This window comes from Penicillium subrubescens (assembly GCF_028828155.1).
Source record: "Penicillium subrubescens strain IBT 31985 chromosome Unknown utg000005l_segment0_segment0, whole genome shotgun sequence".
Lineage (NCBI taxonomy): Eukaryota > Fungi > Ascomycota > Eurotiomycetes > Eurotiales > Aspergillaceae > Penicillium > Penicillium subrubescens.
In genome coordinates, this window is record NW_026643155.1 from 1,963,085 (window position 1) to 1,979,687 (window position 16,603).

General features: G+C 48.3%; 8 protein-coding genes across 8 annotated transcripts; 3 read left to right on the forward strand and 5 right to left on the reverse strand.

Moving 5' to 3' along the window:
* Positions 1-172: 172 nt before the first annotated feature.
* On the reverse strand, positions 173-1,980 carry N7473_007232 (cytochrome P450; the record flags this gene model as incomplete). The annotated part of the gene is made up of 5 exons (XM_057153172.1): positions 173-274; positions 343-1,077; positions 1,195-1,313; positions 1,368-1,608; positions 1,672-1,980. The coding sequence occupies 5 exons, from the start codon at positions 1,978-1,980 to the stop codon at positions 173-175; spliced, it is 1,506 nt and encodes a 501-aa protein (XP_057007510.1).
* Positions 1,981-2,744: 764 nt separating this feature from the next.
* Positions 2,745-3,429, reverse strand: N7473_007233 (putative ubiquitin conjugating enzyme (UbcB); the record flags this gene model as incomplete). The annotated part of the gene is made up of 3 exons (XM_057153173.1): positions 2,745-3,065; positions 3,221-3,337; positions 3,403-3,429. 3 exons carry the CDS (start codon positions 3,427-3,429, stop codon positions 2,745-2,747), a joined length of 465 nt encoding a protein of 154 aa, XP_057007511.1.
* A 490-nt stretch (positions 3,430-3,919) lies between these two features.
* Positions 3,920-4,842, reverse strand: sec11 (signal peptidase complex catalytic subunit SEC11; the record flags this gene model as incomplete). Its single annotated transcript, XM_057153174.1, has 6 exons — positions 3,920-4,088; positions 4,150-4,181; positions 4,251-4,284; positions 4,342-4,433; positions 4,493-4,666; positions 4,771-4,842. The coding sequence occupies 6 exons, from the start codon at positions 4,840-4,842 to the stop codon at positions 3,920-3,922; spliced, it is 573 nt and encodes a 190-aa protein (XP_057007512.1).
* Positions 4,843-6,188: 1,346 nt separating this feature from the next.
* On the forward strand, positions 6,189-7,652 carry N7473_007235 (uncharacterized protein; the record flags this gene model as incomplete). Its single annotated transcript, XM_057153175.1, has 10 exons — positions 6,189-6,248; positions 6,310-6,396; positions 6,439-6,461; positions 6,516-6,557; positions 6,608-6,724; positions 6,777-6,806; positions 6,853-6,857; positions 6,919-7,039; positions 7,097-7,525; positions 7,580-7,652. Coding segments are annotated over 10 exons (987 nt in total), but the record flags the coding sequence as incomplete, so codon positions are not given.
* Positions 7,653-7,805: 153 nt separating this feature from the next.
* On the reverse strand, positions 7,806-9,288 carry N7473_007236 (Zn(II)2Cys6 transcription factor; the record flags this gene model as incomplete). Its single annotated transcript, XM_057153176.1, has 2 exons — positions 7,806-9,179; positions 9,232-9,288. The coding sequence occupies 2 exons, from the start codon at positions 9,286-9,288 to the stop codon at positions 7,806-7,808; spliced, it is 1,431 nt and encodes a 476-aa protein (XP_057007514.1).
* Positions 9,289-10,512: 1,224 nt separating this feature from the next.
* N7473_007237 (uncharacterized protein) lies at positions 10,513-12,293 on the forward strand (the record flags this gene model as incomplete). The annotated part of the gene is made up of 5 exons (XM_057153177.1): positions 10,513-10,736; positions 10,799-10,820; positions 10,873-10,946; positions 11,006-11,335; positions 11,387-12,293. 5 exons carry the CDS (start codon positions 10,513-10,515, stop codon positions 12,291-12,293), a joined length of 1,557 nt encoding a protein of 518 aa, XP_057007515.1.
* Positions 12,294-12,863: 570 nt separating this feature from the next.
* On the forward strand, positions 12,864-14,384 carry N7473_007238 (DUF1593 domain-containing protein; the record flags this gene model as incomplete). The annotated part of the gene is made up of 1 exon (XM_057153178.1): positions 12,864-14,384. One exon carries the CDS (start codon positions 12,864-12,866, stop codon positions 14,382-14,384), a length of 1,521 nt encoding a protein of 506 aa, XP_057007516.1.
* Positions 14,385-14,686: 302 nt separating this feature from the next.
* Positions 14,687-15,889, reverse strand: N7473_007239 (putative RTA1 domain protein; the record flags this gene model as incomplete). Its single annotated transcript, XM_057153179.1, has 4 exons — positions 14,687-15,425; positions 15,502-15,651; positions 15,709-15,808; positions 15,868-15,889. The coding sequence occupies 4 exons, from the start codon at positions 15,887-15,889 to the stop codon at positions 14,687-14,689; spliced, it is 1,011 nt and encodes a 336-aa protein (XP_057007517.1).
* Between the last annotated feature and the right edge of the window lie 714 nt (positions 15,890-16,603).

The window sequence follows — 16,603 nt, forward strand, 5'->3', positions numbered from 1 at the left end:
ACCCATTAGCTCTCTTAAACTTCCCGTTCTCGGCATTGTGCGGGGTTGCGAACATGTCGGCTCTATCTTAGCGCTAAATTTTTCTTTGCTGGTGTGTCAGAATCAACATGTCCACTTCTCCACTTCCCCAGTACCCAAAGACGGCATTCATACTGTAGTATGCCAGCATTGACTAGAGATTATCATGCCGAGCCAGTCTGACGTGCATGTTCTTTTGGCGCACAAACCACGCGTTGACAGTCTGCCATTGCTTCTCCGGATGCTCAAGGTCAATCTGCAGAACAGCACTCGTCAGCTAGTGATATATATTCTATATGTAGAAAACCACCACTCCGTTCTCACCTTATATGTCAGAAACAACGAAGGGACCAACTTGTAAATTTCTAACAAGCTAATGTTCTTCCCAATGCACGTCCTGGGTCCAGCTCCAAATGTGAATGTTGCTCGGAACATGTCCTGCCTCCGCGCGTGGAAAGCTGTTTCAGACTCCCCATCCGCCCGCAGCCAGCGTTCCGGCACATAGAATTCAACATCCTGCCCGAAGATGGAGTGACGGTGGATAATCCAGGGGTTGGCACCGACAATGGTCCCCGCTGGCAAGAATGGCCCACCGTTGGGAAGCTGGAGTCCACCGGTGGGGACGATTCGTTCGAGAAGTAACCCAACAGCTGGATGGAGGCGGAGCGCTTCCTTGATCACTGCATCGAGGTAGGGGAGCTCGTCTTGACTTTGCTTCCAGGAGACGGGGAGCGAGATCCGGCGTTCTTGATAAGCAGTGGTGAGTTCTTCGTATAGTTTCGCCATGACCCTTGGGCTTTTGAGGGTGTAGTAGAGGATTGCTCTAAGCGAGATGGCTGTAGTATCGGAGCCGGCATTCATGTTGCTCACGGTATATGAAAAGACCTGGTTATCGGTAACAATATCTGGGTATTTCTTCTTGGCTTCCAGAAAGCGGGCAAGAAAGTCTCTGTGCGACTGGGTGGGATCTCTATTGTCCTTCGCTGTTGACTCTGAATGCATCAACCGTTCATCGAGGCGAGCCCGCGCAAAACGAGCAACCGCACCCGTTGAGCCCCCCTTGAACAAGCCGTCTCAGGGGGTTCTTGATGAAAATATAATCAAGCCACGGCATCTGGCCAATCTGTAGAGTCGTCAGCGAGATTTGATCTGCTTGCTGGGCGTGAAGGATCATACCTTTCCAGAGTAGTCAAGCATATGCTCAAGGGCCTCGATAATGCCTTCCACATCGGCCCCTTTCTCGAGGAACCCAAGTGGTTTGCTGAAAGTCAACTCCCCAATTACATCGAATGCATCTGTCCATGTCAATCAAGGACCATTCAAGAACGTAATGGTGTGAAGGCACAAACAATACTGCAACCAGACCGCAATATCACAAACCTCATCCCTGGTTACAAACTCGTCCAGTCTCCCGAACAGAGTATGGATCGTCTGATCAACAAAGGGCTCAAACTCGGTCAGAGTACTCATTGAGTATGCACCTGATATAGGCCGCTTGATGGCAGCGTGGAAATCTTCATCCGTAGTGGTAAAGAGTGTAGGAGTCGGCTTCCCTTTGGCTAGCTGCTGTTGTACATGGTAGAAGTTTGTCTTCCGGATGGACCTATGTTAGTGCCCATTCCATTGTAATCTCTCATATGAAGGACAACATACTTTCCGGTATCCCTTATTGATACCATAGATCATTTTCAGAGCATCTAAATCTCGTACACTCACTACCTTCGGCCCCAGTCGTACATAATCCCCGTGCTTCTGATGTAATTCGTATAATGTCGCTTCAGCATGACCATTTGCGACGTCGATGAATCTCCACAGATTGGAGAATTTTGCCAGGAATGGGCCGGGAACAGAGCATACCCCTAGACTGAGGTAGTTGGAAGCTAGATAGAGTGCACCGAGGAGGAGAAGGATGCCTCCGACATGTTGCGATGCAAATGATATTGGTTCAGAGATGACTGCCATTGTTGTGTTTTCAGCTTCGATACAGATGAATCAAAGCGGTTGATCCAAGGACCTTAATATATACATTATCTAAGCATCAACATTCCCGAGGCATAAGAACTGTAGAGATATATGGGCCAACCAGAGATCGTAGAGCGACTGTGCCCGTGGGGTCATTTGCGGGGAAGCTGTGAACGATCGAGGCATAATTCCGCTATTTAGTCGTCTTATCCATGTGAGCTGGCCTCAAAATGAGCGCTATGACAGCTATGTCACTAAAGTGCCATGACAAACAGAGCCTCTGCCCAGGACATTTTCCGCATTAGCCCCACCTAGGATGAACCGGAATCTTGAGCATGATATATTCCGACGAGCCGTATCTACTGTTAAGTTACTGGTTTTGGAATGAAAGGGACTGGAGAAGACTGCCCGCACAATAATGCGGAGTAAAGGCTTTCCAGTACTCTCTTCAGTCCCTTCTCCGGGTTGAAGTAGGATGTGCATGTACCCTTAACTGCACATACCCCCAATGCTCGCTACAATAGTAGCGGTTTGGTGTAGAAAAACCGAATCAATAGCTACTGACCACGGCAAATTCTTCCTTGAATTATGTATGTTCATCGCATGAGGACTATCGAAAGTCCATGATTTCTCCCAGGCCCGTCTCGCTCAGCCGCAGGCATGTGGATTGTTAACATCAAAAGTTTTGCATGAAGGCTCGAACAACATCAGATCACAAGTAAAACCTCAAGCGTTCATCATGTCTCCCATCCCCCACCCAACAATTACTCAGAAACAGCCCATTTCCGAGTCCAATCCCGCGCGATCTCGTCGTAGCGCTTCCGGTCATTCTTGTATTGCTGCGCGATCCGTCCTTCGATAGCATCATCAGGCATCGGCTCCTGAAGCAGTTGACGTGCAAATTGCAGGACAGCTGCGATCTTGGAACTAGGTTTCCACTCGTCCGCCCGTAACATTCCCAAGCACATGCTCCCCTTTTCGTCATTCGTGACATTGGGGTGGTATATTTTTGTTCCGAATGAGACGGTTGGCGGCTTGAAGGGGTACTCGGTGGGTAGGGTGAGATTAACGAGGAATTTTCCGCCCTATAGGTAGTGATGAGTGTTAGAATGGCGCTTTGTATAGGGAGCGGAAGAGCGGGCTTGTTGTTGTTTTGTGGCCCTCTTCTCCAGCCAGACTCCGAGGGCGCGGCCAGTACAAGGATTCATCGCGGGCACAAGTGACTCTGGATAGGACATACCTGATATGGTGACCCTTCTGGCCCTTCCATGAACACCTTCCACTTGTAAAGATTGGCCTCGTCGGCCAATTCGACGATGATGCCCTCCGGAGGCGACTCGACGAGCTCGCTCAACTCCTATTTGTGAAAGAAGAATAAGCACATTTGTAACAGCAAATAATAAGAAACCAAAAACATCATACCTTAGCTATGCGTTTCTGGCTGCCCATCTTGTCGAATATGGTCAACCCGTAGCGGGGCGCGTGATGGAGGGTGCGGGGTGGTGGATGAAGGAAAAGCAGGTGGCAAGGAGGATACGAGTGATATGCGCAGAAGAGACCCTTGCAAGCGAGCGAAAGAGGCAATTATAGTCTAGGGAAGTCTCCTGGCAAGACCAATAGCGCCCGAGTGGTGATTCGAGTGGAGAGATCCAGGGAGGAGGGGGGTAGCTTGGGAGCTTTCTTCTAGCTTGCGGAGTGGGGTGGGTGAAGACGTCAGTCTGCTATCGGCCAGCTCAGCCCCAGACTGCCCAGTCGATAAAGCTCACTCGCCCAACTACCTCTAAGTGAATCATTCAATAAGCAAAGCCCTACGATCATGGGTGGTTATCAAATTGATGGTTGAGGCCTTTTTTGTGGCCCATTTGTATGTCATACTAATTGAATATGGCCAGCCTGACGTAGCTAGCTATCAACTGTTTTGCCTTTACCTAAACAACATTTATTCCCGCTGAAGCACGACCATCAAGCCCATGATTCCCAAAAGAACCGACTTCAACCACGGGTGCTCTGATAGCATGATTGTAACGTATCCCACCATTGGGATGTATCCTCGCACACTTCCTACAATATCCTCGGAACGATTGAGGTGATCCTGGCCATGGGCATAGCTAAAAATAACATGATGAGAACTCGAGTAAAGAAGGGAAGGAGAAGCGGAAATCAGCTCACAGTTCAGTATCATCGGCAAGGTTGTTATCACCCTGTTAGCGAAAGGCACTCGAGATTAGCTTCGACAAGGTCCAAAATGTGGTTGATGTGAATAAACATACCTTAGTCAAGAGCATATGAGAAGGTGTTGAGTCGCTATAATTCTGCATTAGCACATAGTCCACTGTAAGTTTGAATTTCTCAGAGACGTACACTGTGATCTCCTTCACCTTCTTCGCCTTTCCCTCGACCTCGGGGAAGCTTCGGACCACACGGTGGACGATGGGAATGTCCTTTCCGCGCACCTGTTATCTCAAAGTCAGCAAGACACGAAGCGAATGCAGAAGATAAAGAAGAGACCCACATTGTACACCACAATTTCTCCCACCTCCGTCCGAGGGCTGCGATTCCATAGGAACAGAAGATCACCTCGTTGGAAGGCAGGCTCCATGCTGCCCGAGAGGACGACCACAATTGGGGAGCTGGATGCAGACGCCACAGATAGTCCCTTCCATAGCATAAACGCAGTCGACAAAACCTGTTCATCGAGAAAAAGCGTGGTTAGCCCTGTTCTGGGATGACGGGAGCGTAGGAACAGTCTATCAAGTAGGCAAAGGTTGCTGAAGCAGGGACAGCACATACTAGAGCAAAGTTGAGCACCTGCGCCACGGTGGTGCGCGCATTATTCAAGCTGGAGGAGAGTGCAGACAGCATGATGGATAGACTGCCAGACGCAATGGACTGGTGCTAGTTGTGCTCTTCGGGAGCTTTGTTATGACCGAACTGGCAGAATATTGCGGAGAGGTGGCCTCGCCAGAGTCGCCGCTGATTCGAGGTGCTGGGCGGTCAGCCTGCTTGGCACTCGTCCGATCGATTACCATAACGGGATATTCGGGATTCATGAAGCTTTGTTTCTCCGTTGTATGGACATGTTTATTTCTTGTCCATGAAGGGATCACGTCCTACTTATTGTAACAACAAGAGATATTTTGTGAAGTTTAGAAATGCCTTGATTATATTAAAAGTCTTTGAAAAATCACCTAGAATTTGCTTTATTATAGCCCCATCTATAAAGCACATCAATCCAATTGGATGAAATATAAGTCGTGTTTCAAGACCGACATGGAAAAATAGCGCCCGAAATGGAAGGAGGCTAAAGTGTATCCATGTCATTGTGGTGGGCCTGACAAGGCAATTTTCCTGGATGTCGGCCGTTAGCATCTTTTAGATACTAATTAGTAGGTGCTCGAGGGGAAAAAAACACTGTCTTCTTTCCGCCAGAGGAGGCACAGAGAAAAATGATAGAATAAGAGCTCGCCTGAGTACTGTGAGGCCTGTTGCTCAAGTTTTCGACGGAAGTTTACTTGTAAATAATGCTCAATCGTTCTGTATGATAGGTGTGGACCCAGAGTACTTTTTGAGTCTTGACAGGCTACAGTACAGTACAAGAATAATTCAGACTCACATACGGTGGAATCACACGAGTCAATTTTGACGAACCAGGTTATAAAGCCAAAAAGAACGGGGGCGTCTTGCCTATTAAGTCCTTCAGCATATTTGTACTTGTAGTCTCAACCCCATAGTTAGCAAACCGTTGTATGTAACATGAGGAACAAAAAAGGTCCATTACGTTTCGCTTTCCTCCCCATTAAACTTGTTTTGAAAACCATCGGAACTCGGCGGATGATACAAATCCAGGCTGGTGTCAACTATAATTTACCGTGCTGCCAGCCTGCCAGCCCATAGCAAACCATGGTGGCTGACTCGACGGGACGGCGCGTCTTTCCGTCTTCCACTAAGCCGCAATGCGTAGGAGCGCCGCAGCGGGATGTGCAACGGTCTTGCATTCAAAGACCAGGGTGTGGCCCCACTATGATTGCGTTGCGAATTCGACTTTCATTGTTAAACCGCGACCCCTCCTTTTTTCCCTGGCTTTTCTTTGTCTTGGTGAATCAAAGAAAGGTGGCAATTATGGTGGACCAAGTCATCGCTGTGGTAAGCATGGTTCCTGCAAAATGTGCTTTTCATTGTCATATTCTCTCTCTGAGGTTTGACCTAAGGATACAGATTTGTATCAAGTTAGGGATGGCGAGTACTACCCCGATGATTGGCAATCGTGCGTTCTTTTTCTCGATATACTGGGCCTTGTGTCTCTCTAGAGTCTCAACTGAAATGTGATAGGGAAACAACATCCATCGGATCCTCCTTATATCGAGGTTTGATGGAGAATGGAAGACGGTGAATATTTTGTATCGCCAAGAGATGCTTGTGATCCGCAGCTGATCTGTGTATTTCTATCTCAGATACCAGAACCTTCGAGATGAGGGATATCTGTAAGAAGTTCTAATATCCCAATATCATATTCCACCTCTAACTTTAGGCCACAGCGTCCCATCAGATGACCAGATGTTTGAGACCTACGAAGCAGGGTAAGTGCGGCATTCTTAGTAGGATTCCCAAACAGTTCTGACTTTAGCAGACACCTAGTAAATCTTGTTTTGGACTCAGATAGACCGAACCCACTCTTCCGATCTCCGATTGGTACAGATCCTAAACACATACTTGACCTTGGGACCGGGAAGGGCGTTTGGGCAATGTATGTCCTGAAACGAATCTGAAGTTGGAAGAAAGAATGCTGACTGTCTCAGTGACGTGGCTGATATGTTTCCCAATGGCAAGTACCTAATACCGCATTTACAATAGCAAAGTACTAAATAGTTTCAGCGACGGTACGTGGAGTCGACCTATTTCCACCACCCGTATCCTGGATGCCACCCAATTGCATTCTAGAGGTCGATGATGCGCTGCAAGAGTGGACCTGGCGTGAGCCCTTTGATTTGATACATATGCGAATCATGATTGGATCCTTCACTGAGTCAGAATGGGATCGAGTGTACAAGCAATGCTACGAGTAAGCACTTCTTTGCAATGCCTCCATGATTACATCTCTGACCAATTGTATCTATAGAAAACTGCAGCCTGGTGGATGGATTGAACAAATCGAGGCTAGTCCGGTAGTTCTATGCGATGATGGAAGTCTGCCTGCAGATAATATTCTTCATTCCTGGGGAGTCTACACGATGGAGTGTGCAAAAAAGGCTGGCCGCGAGTTGAATGCTATTGACACCATGGCAGAGAATATTCGCAAAGCTGGCTTTGTCGAAATCCACGAGAAAGAATCTAAGTGGCCTATTGGTCCATGGCCTAGGGATAAGAGACTGAAGGAAGCAGGGGTGGTCAACTTCCAGCACTGGATGTCTGGAATGGAAGGATGGTGCATGTGGTTGCTGACCAAATTTGGATCACCACAGCCGTGGACGAAGGAGGAAGTTCACGTGTACGTCGCGAAAATGCGTGCGGAACTCAAAACCCCGCGGTTTCACATCTATCAGAGAGCGTGAGTTTGTGAGAGATACTAGTTGCAGGAATATTGTAGCTAACAGTCCGACAGACGAAGGGTATGGGCTCGTAAGCCTTTTGTGGACGAGCTAGAGCCATACATCAAAAAGGAGCCATCGCCATGATGGTATGATCTATGAGCTTCAAAATCCTACAAATTTTCTAGAACCATCCAGACAGTGTAACATCGTAGGCAATCTTCGGTTCGTACGTCGCGAGAAAGAGGAGCCAGAGCTCCAAAATAGAATTATGTAAATGTAATACACCCCAAGCAGACTTCAATAGATAGCTTTTGCCCCTAGAAGCCCCATTGACCCGGCGACCCGATCAAGCCATGTAAATGCCCGAGGGTCATCCTTTTGAATTCCCTCGCCAAGCTCGCAAACAAGACGAAAATCAAGGCATGGGAGGCTAACATTAGCTGTACAGGTACTCTGCGGAATAGATGATGGCGCCAAGCAGTCCGCTTCCTCCTTGAAGGAGACAGATATCTGTAATCGGGCTCGAAGTTGTTCAAGGATTTCAAGGGTATTGGCCGCAGCGCTGAGAAGTAGTGAGGGACTCGTCTCTGGGAAACCGTTCGGCTCCGGACCGATAAAACCACGGAATACTATTCCCAGCTTCCGCTGATTATTTGATGCAAGCTGTGATCTCAACTCGTCATTCAGTGCCCGCAGTCGATCGCAGGTCATGGCGATGCTCCCTTCCAGGAGCTGGGCTTTTGAAGAGGCAAGAGAAGTGATCTCTCGCGCCTCTTGAATGTATCTGGGACATTTGACCAGCTCCATGAAAATGGATTCGTAAACATCAATGTAGAATGACCACTCGCTCTTCTTTTGAGAGTCTTCCGCTCGAAGAACAGCTGCTAGGTCCTGCCAATCGTCTTCACCCAGGAAGCACGGTTCGCCTTCATAAATCGCGGCAGCAATCAGGAATGGTCTGTATGCAAAATGGCAGACACGACCGGCCCCTGAAAGATGGAGGTCCATTCCCCGTTTCATCATTATATGTTTTACCGCCCTCGAGTGGCATACCCAAGCATCTCGGGTAGTTCGCGTACTCATCTCGTAGAAAGAGAGGAGAATGACCGCTATCAGTAGGGCATCCGAGGACGCCTCCTCATCTGAATTTAGAACTTGCCTGATTGCCGCCAGAGCCTGGGAGTATTTCTGTCGGCTAAAGTGGTTGACACTTGGGTCTCCAGTGAGGTGGGCGAGGTATTGCGCTGAAAGACACGAGACGGCCGCATCATAATAAGGCTTCTTGCCAAAGTGCTTCACCACCCAGTCCGGGAAGGTGAAGCCATCCCCAAAGCGGAATTCATTATGGAAGAACATCGTGGGAAAGGCAGCGCAGGTAAATTCCTTGAACACTCGCGGCTGCTGGCTGATGAAGCATTGTTGGATCAAAGCTGGATAGACACGCTCATCGATCGAAAGGTTGGTAAAGACTTGGTTTCGCGTGATAATTCCACGACGGCGGATAGCCTCGGGTTCATGCCTCACGTTATTATTACCAGCAATGGGAAACTTCTTCTGATATCGTCTCTGAAGACGGGGTCCCTCATCCTGGAATTGCCAAGCACGCTTATAACCAGGACAAGCAACGCCATACCTGCGACACTGAAGACATTGTGGCATAGACTGGTCACACTAATCCAAAGTCAGTTTGGTATCAGATTTATAAGCGTGAGAGACTGCTAACTCTGATGCGTCGCTCTCGGCAGAGCAAACAGCCCTTGCTGTAAGGCACGCCAACCATTCTGGAAGTTCAATAATGGTGTGACCTGCCAGCCTGCCAACCTCGTATGCCGGCCATACCCCGATGGAATCCTTCAGGTGGGGGTGTTATTGATGTCTAGCTCACGCCCAGATTTGGGGGGCACCCCTAATAAAACTGACCCACATCTCACCGCCATCTGATTTGGTCCTTTGTACTTTTGATGCTCATCTCTGAAAACGCCCATTGGTTGCCAGTCCCCGCGCCTCGTATTCCTCCGGCAGCCACCTACATCGTCTAAGCAGGAGCCCGTTTTAATCACGTGATTCGGCGACATCATTTTCAGGCTGTATAGATCTTGAGACTAACACAAGCAATGGCTTTTTTACTACTGAGGAATGATTGCTGGGAAGGATACAGCCCGCACCGGTTGGGATTTCCCCTCGTCAGACTATCATCTATAACTGGATTGACAATGGAAACCTTGGCCAGTGTACTTTTCCTTCCTGCCGGGTCAGTATATATTTCACGGCTTCGCAAAGTCGACTCTAGAACCACAGCGACCTGGGCAGTCGATATTTACACATGTCAAGAATCTAAAAAACTCCCTTGAAGTAATGAAACTGGTACAGAGCCACCTATAGCGACTTATATCGCATTTTCCAAAAATATTTAGAGCTCTACACTTATCCCGGAACATGCTCAGGTGATAGCTTGACTAGCCCTAGAAATATGCTCAAGTTAATCCTGACATCACAATCTGATGTCCAAACAATCTATTAGTCGTCGAAAAACTTAATTATCAAGCTACGGGTGTAGATTTCCAGAGACATAGGCCCCCTTCATTCCACCAAGAATGCTGACAGCTCACCATCCCTGGAACTCGATGTCACAGGATTAAAGACAATGAGCAGTGTGAGAAGATCCCCTCGAAAAGCCTGGGGACAACGATGGGAAGAATTGTGCCAGGAAGATGGAACTCACTGGCAGTAAGCTACATGAGCTGTCTCCTCCCTTACAGGTCTTCTCACACAAATCGGAGAATATGTCCGATCATTGACGGTGTAGTCGGAGGTTTTGTCCTGCATGTAGATCACAAGGGGAGGTTTTGCATTCTTCGGAATATACCCCCTGTTTTTAGAGTGTGCTATGCACAAAAGACGTAGATTGAGACGATCATGTCGCACCTTGAAATCTGACAAATGCTAGACTCCCTAACTCTTCTGAATGAGCAAATCCGGATTCCCTTCGATCGCGTTTCACAGAATGAACGTTTATTCTCTGTCCTCCAAGATGAAATGCCACTCTCAAGATACTATGGAAGAGACCAAGTTCTCGCTGCATGAACATCTTCGAAACTACTATCTTGAGCTAACACCAGACGGCAGCTTCGTACGATGGCTAAGAGAGAATCCAAAACATCCAAGGAACTGGTCTGTTCTTCGAAAGACATATGATACGGGACTTATTTGCGCGTTGGACCTTTTTATGTAGGACCACCCTCATCTCATTAGAGGCTTTATTGAAGGCTGATTTTCTTTCGTTGGAAAAGAACTGCTAGCAGCACTGCAGGAGTGAGTTTCAAGAGACGCGTACCAGCGAGCGAAGTTCTAATGACCGGACTAGGCAGCGGCAGCGGCGCAGGCCAAACATGAATATCACTTAGATCATACATTTGCAACCTTTTGTTTTGTGACACTGTGAGTTTTCATCCTAAGCATAGGCTTATCTCGGAAAACCAAAGCTAACTGTGTGCTAGTTTTCTTCTAGGCCAGTCCATTGGCACTATTCTATTCCCACCTTGGTCCGAATCCTTTGGTCGCAAAAAGATGTATATTTTCAGCAGTGGCCTGAGTTGTGTCTGTTGTCTCGTCATCGGATTTTCACAATCTCTTACCGGGGCTGTTATCATGCGATCATTAGCTGGGTTGCTCTCGGCAGTTCCTAGCACTATCGTGGGCGGAAGTATTGAGGACATGTTCAACTCCCAGGCACGAATTTGGGTTGTCTTCTTCTGGACAGTGGCCTCGAATATTGGGTTGATTGTTGGTCCGATCATGAGCAGTCACATCATTGAACTTCTCAACTGGTATGAACTTCCCGCATATCCATTTGGAATCAAGGTCTAACAGATTTCTAGGAGATGGGTGTTTTTTACATATGCGATCATCATTGGTGGCATTACCGGCCTCCTTTTCCTTATTCGCGAATCCCGGTCATCCTACATCTTGACTTGCGAAGTTGATCGAATGCGACGGGAGATTCCAGAGATACCTCCAGCATTGAACCACGACCACTCTCCCAACTTACAGACCTTTGTCAAAGAGGCTCTTTTCCGTCCCGCGCAGCTTTTCTTCCAAGAACCCATTATATTCACAATTGCCATGATGATATCTATCGCGATGTCCCTCATCTATATTTTTACGGAAGCCTTACAGCCAATATACCAATCCATGGGATTCTCAGCATCACAGGCGTCTCTCATGTTCATGGCTCTCGGGCTCGGGACATGTCTGAGCACATTCACTCGCATACTGGACTGTTATATTTTCAACAAGCGCAGGATGCAAGGAAAGCCTATCAGGCCGGAAGACAAGCTTGTGGGCTTAGCTCTCGGGGCTCCATTTTTGGCCATTGGTCTGTGGTGGTTTGGCTGGACAATTCCCCCCAAGACACCAGGACCGAATACGCCATGGATTATCCCAACACTGTCTCTGGTTTTGGTCGGCTATGCTCTGACTGAAATGGACACCGTGCTCTATGGGTATATCTCAGATAGCTATTTGAGCTACTCTGCCAGTGCGACCGCTGCTGTGGCGTTCCTACGAGGCATGCTGTCTGGGGCATTTCCGCTCTTCACAAATCAAATGTTTAACGGGCTGGGGGCTAATATTGCAGTCTCGATTCTGGCAGGCGTGGCTACTGTCTTTTGCATCGTACCTCCATTGTTTTTGTGTTATGGTGAGAGAATTCGACGACGAAGTCGATTTGCCAGGTACAGCTGGGAAATTCAGGAAGAAATGGGAAAGGATGAGTATGACATCTGATTTCTGTGTATAAATTAGAGAGACTGTTTGTGAATTGCTTCTCACTGTTAATATGACCTCTTTTAAATTGTAGCATTGCATATTCGCGCACAACCAAGTGCGATGCTAGTATCTCAAAATAGGTAATCCCAACCTGATAGAGGCAGGATCATCAGTATTTGGACCATTCGGGAAACTGCCAGGGGCGGCTACGATGACATCTTGTCCAGATAAAGCAACCTTAAGCACTTTTCCGGGGGGGGGCAATGAGTTCAAGTGGTTCGACCTTCCCCAGGTTCCCCGCACTAGGCATTAGGGTGCTGATCTTCCCCACATCGTTCAGGGAATTTTCCGTCTATGACAATCTTCCCTGAATATGTGTTGAAGAATATGAGCCAGCCCCACATCATAGGAGTATGCCACCCAACAATGGTCACGAATTTAGGGAAAGAATAACCACGGGCTGTCCTAGCCTCTGTCATGGCCAAAAAATGTAGATTTGCTTAAATACAGCAAGGTTGCTGCGAGAGTCTGGATGAACAAACTTACTTTTAAAGACCACATACTTAGGTGTATAGTCTTCCTCATCAAATGCTATTCTTTGACTACCTCTTCACGGCTGGCCTGTTGGCTGCCACGCTACCTGCTGCCCAGGCATATGCCACTAAAAGGTCACAAATGCTACGAACCGTCGTAACGACAGACCTGGAGCAGGACGACTTAGCCTCTCTGGTCCGTTACCTGCTATACACCAATGAACTCGATACCCAGGGTATCATTTACACATCTAGTCGATACCACTGGTCTGGTGATGGCAATGGCACCAAGTTCTTTATCTCCGACAGAGAATACAGCACTCCACAGTGGACCTGGCGTTGGACGGGCACGCGGACCATCCAAGATATACTCCTCCAGGTGTATGCCGAGGTTTATCCGAATTTGAACTGCCATGATCCATTTTACCCTACGCCGGATGAGTTGTTGTCTAAGGTCAAAATTGGCAATATCAATTTTGAGGGTGAAATGGAACTTGACACTGACGGTTCGAATCTGATCCGGTCATTGCTTCTGGATAAAGACCCGCGACTTTTGTACTTGCAGGCATGGGGTGGAACCAACACCATCGCTCGTGCCCTAAAGTCAATCGAGGAGCAACACTCAAAGTCACAGCAGTGGAATAAGACCAGAGACGCCATTTCTCGCAAAGCGATCATCCTGGCTAGTGGCTTCCAGGATGAGACATACGCGGACTACATTGCCCCCAACTGGCCACAGATCCGGGTTGAGGAGCTCTCAGCTGGATACAAAACGTGGGGTTACAATTGCAAGGGTATGGGTAATCCCCGTGGCTATCCGGACGACGAAGAATACTTCTCGGGTGATTGGATCAAGGCGCACATAGAAACAGGACCTTACGGGAAGCTCTATCGTGCTTGGCTCGACGGCCAGTCAATGCCAGGTGACCCTGAGGATGTCTTCGGGAATTTGGCAGAGCTGCAATCTTCAAGCCAATGGTGCAAGCCGACTGGTTCGTACGGCTTCTTGTCCGAGGGTGACAACGTCGTCTTCAATCCCTTGTTGACGACCGGTCTCCAAGACCCAGCTAATCCGACACTCGGTGGCTGGGGTGGCCGAGCTGTTCAAAACACCACTTCGCCGAACCTATGGAAGATGGTTGAAAGCGAGAAGAACCACACTGGTTATGAGGCCGCTTACTATACAACGGATCGTTGGGCAGCCGCTGTCCAAAATGATTTTGCTGCTCGGATACAGTGGACCTTGACAGCGAACTATACACGTGCCAACCATGCCCCGGTGGTCAAGTGTCTGAACGGAACTGAAGTGAATGCGCGTGCTGGACAAACAGTGATGTTGGCAGGTGTAGTTAGCGATCCTGATCTCGACAAGGTCACCACATCCTGGTGGCAATATCTCGAAGAGGGGACGTACCCAGGGGTTGTGACTGTGACTGAGGGTGGCAACAATACGGCGAATATTGCAATTCCTGCAGATGCAAAGGCTGGTCAAACCATCTCAATCATTCTACAAGCAACGGATGACGGGCAGTTCCCATTGACCCGATATGGCCGTACTTTCATCCATGTGATCTAATCAAATGTCTGTTCTTCACGTCGCTCTGCCGTCGACGATTGATGTCAAAAGGCAACAGGGCATTTATCAGTGAGCGTCTGTCTCTTAAACAATGAACTTGTACTCAATCTCTCACAATATCAACTCGTTGTTCAAACTAGTTGTAATGAAATCGACAGTCTATAGTGGGTATGATATGAACATGAAAAGCAAAGTTGAGAAATAGAGGTTAACAAAACGAAACAGCGCCAAATCAATGATCCACAACCAGCGAAGCTTCATACAGTATACAATAAAGATGACCAAAGGGATCAAGTGTGGCTTCATGCCTCCTGCACGGCATGAGTGGTATTTCCTTGCTGCGCCTCACTCGACTCCCAATACTTCTCCTTCTTGCCGTGGTGAACGATCAAACCATAAACATCAAATGGATCCACGAGAGTAACAAACCATGGGCGAGGATCATCATATCCAGGTCCCTCAATCTCAGTCACTCCATCCTTGGCCAAGTAGATCTTGTTTGAGCGCGGTAGTGTTTGCATAGGGTGAAACACGTTCAACAAGGTGGTGTTGCTATACATAAACACCACTTCAAATACCCAGAAGAACCATTCCTGCTTCAGGACGGGACTGATGTGCTCGATATCCTCGTATGTATTCAAGCTGGCAGCAGTGAAGTATTCGACCGTGCGGTAGATGGTTCGGATAGTGATAAGGGTAGAACTGATATAGAGGACGATCAGGGTGCGTTTGATCTTGTGGTTGAGCACCCGACCTTTGGAACAATTGTGATGGAACCTTCCAGCCAGAGCCATGAAGCCAACCATCAAGGCAATCTGCAGGATGAGAGCAGATTTCAGTAACGCTTTACCCGTGCTCACCGAAGTGGGCGTGGAATCAGCACCGGCGATCCGAACGGCTCCATTCGCAGTGATCGCCTCGATGGCTATACCAACGGCAACGAAAGTGGTGAATACACGACCGGGGTGGATGGGCGAGTGATATGGAATATAGTACAGAATTCTACCTAGAATGAAGTAATTGGCGCCTTCGTAGACGGGCCTATGATTATCAACGTCAGTACGTCAGTACGTCAATACACTCCCAGGGCAAACAGCTGGGCTTGGGAGATTCGTACGGTCCAACAAGAAGTAGTACGTTGCTAGCGATGAAAACACCAACATTACCCCATTGACCAAAGGCGCCGATCGTCCGCATAATAAACCCTGCGGTAAAGAGGAGCGCCGACCATGGTAGGAGACCGGTCACTTTCCAGGATTTGTATTTTCTAAGAGGTTGTCAGTGTCTATGTTGAGAAGGGGCCCCAATGTTGATGCCTGCTGACATGTTCTGATAAGCATGAATGGCACCCGATAGGAAGAAGAGGACTGCGAAGGCGATCGCGGCACCTTTATTTGGGGCATAGAACCACAAACTACCTTCCTCTGCTTGATGTTAGATGGATGTAACCTACAAGGATCGAAGATACAGTCGGAAAACTCACGATACGCGCGTGGCTCAAGCATGGTTACTGTGGTTCCAAAATTAATGTCCTCTTCTGTAAGTACACAGAGTGTGGAATAGTTCAAGAAGCGGTGTTCAGACAGAGGGATCTGAGACTCGAACCGATATAGATTTATTCTGCACTAGCTAGGTGGTTCCTCATGGGATTTATAGGTATTACGTGACACCTGAGGTGCATCTTTCTCCTCAGCCTTGTCCTGCAAATTCTCACGGCCACTAACAAGCGAAAACGAGGTTACCGGATTGGGTCACGACGAACGAAGCTGCCAAGGCAGCAATACGGCTGCTTGGGCCAATCACCGGGCCGAGACAAGATGGTGGGAACCGTCACAGCCAGCCAGCAGTGAGCAAGCAGAGGTTACCCTAACCAGATAACCATGGCAAGGCGCAGCATCCTAGCCCAAATACGAGGAGACGTTTGGGTCCAAGCGCCGATCCGTGGATCTTAATGAGCCTCCGGAGTCCGAGAGAGGGTCCGGCGATGCTTAATATCAGAGATAGCAAGCGCAAGTTCCAGGAGTCTTGAAGGCGTAGAACCATGTATGACGAGGGGCTGGGATACGAGTTGGTCCTTGTGAGGAGATAGATCTCCGCAGCAGTTCACGAGGGCCAGTGTGGCTGCGGCCCAGGCCGAGTGGAGGAAACCTCCATCGTCATTGTTCCAGAAACCAGAAAACAGCCTTGGGATTAAACTTCAAAGAATGTCGCCTGAATGA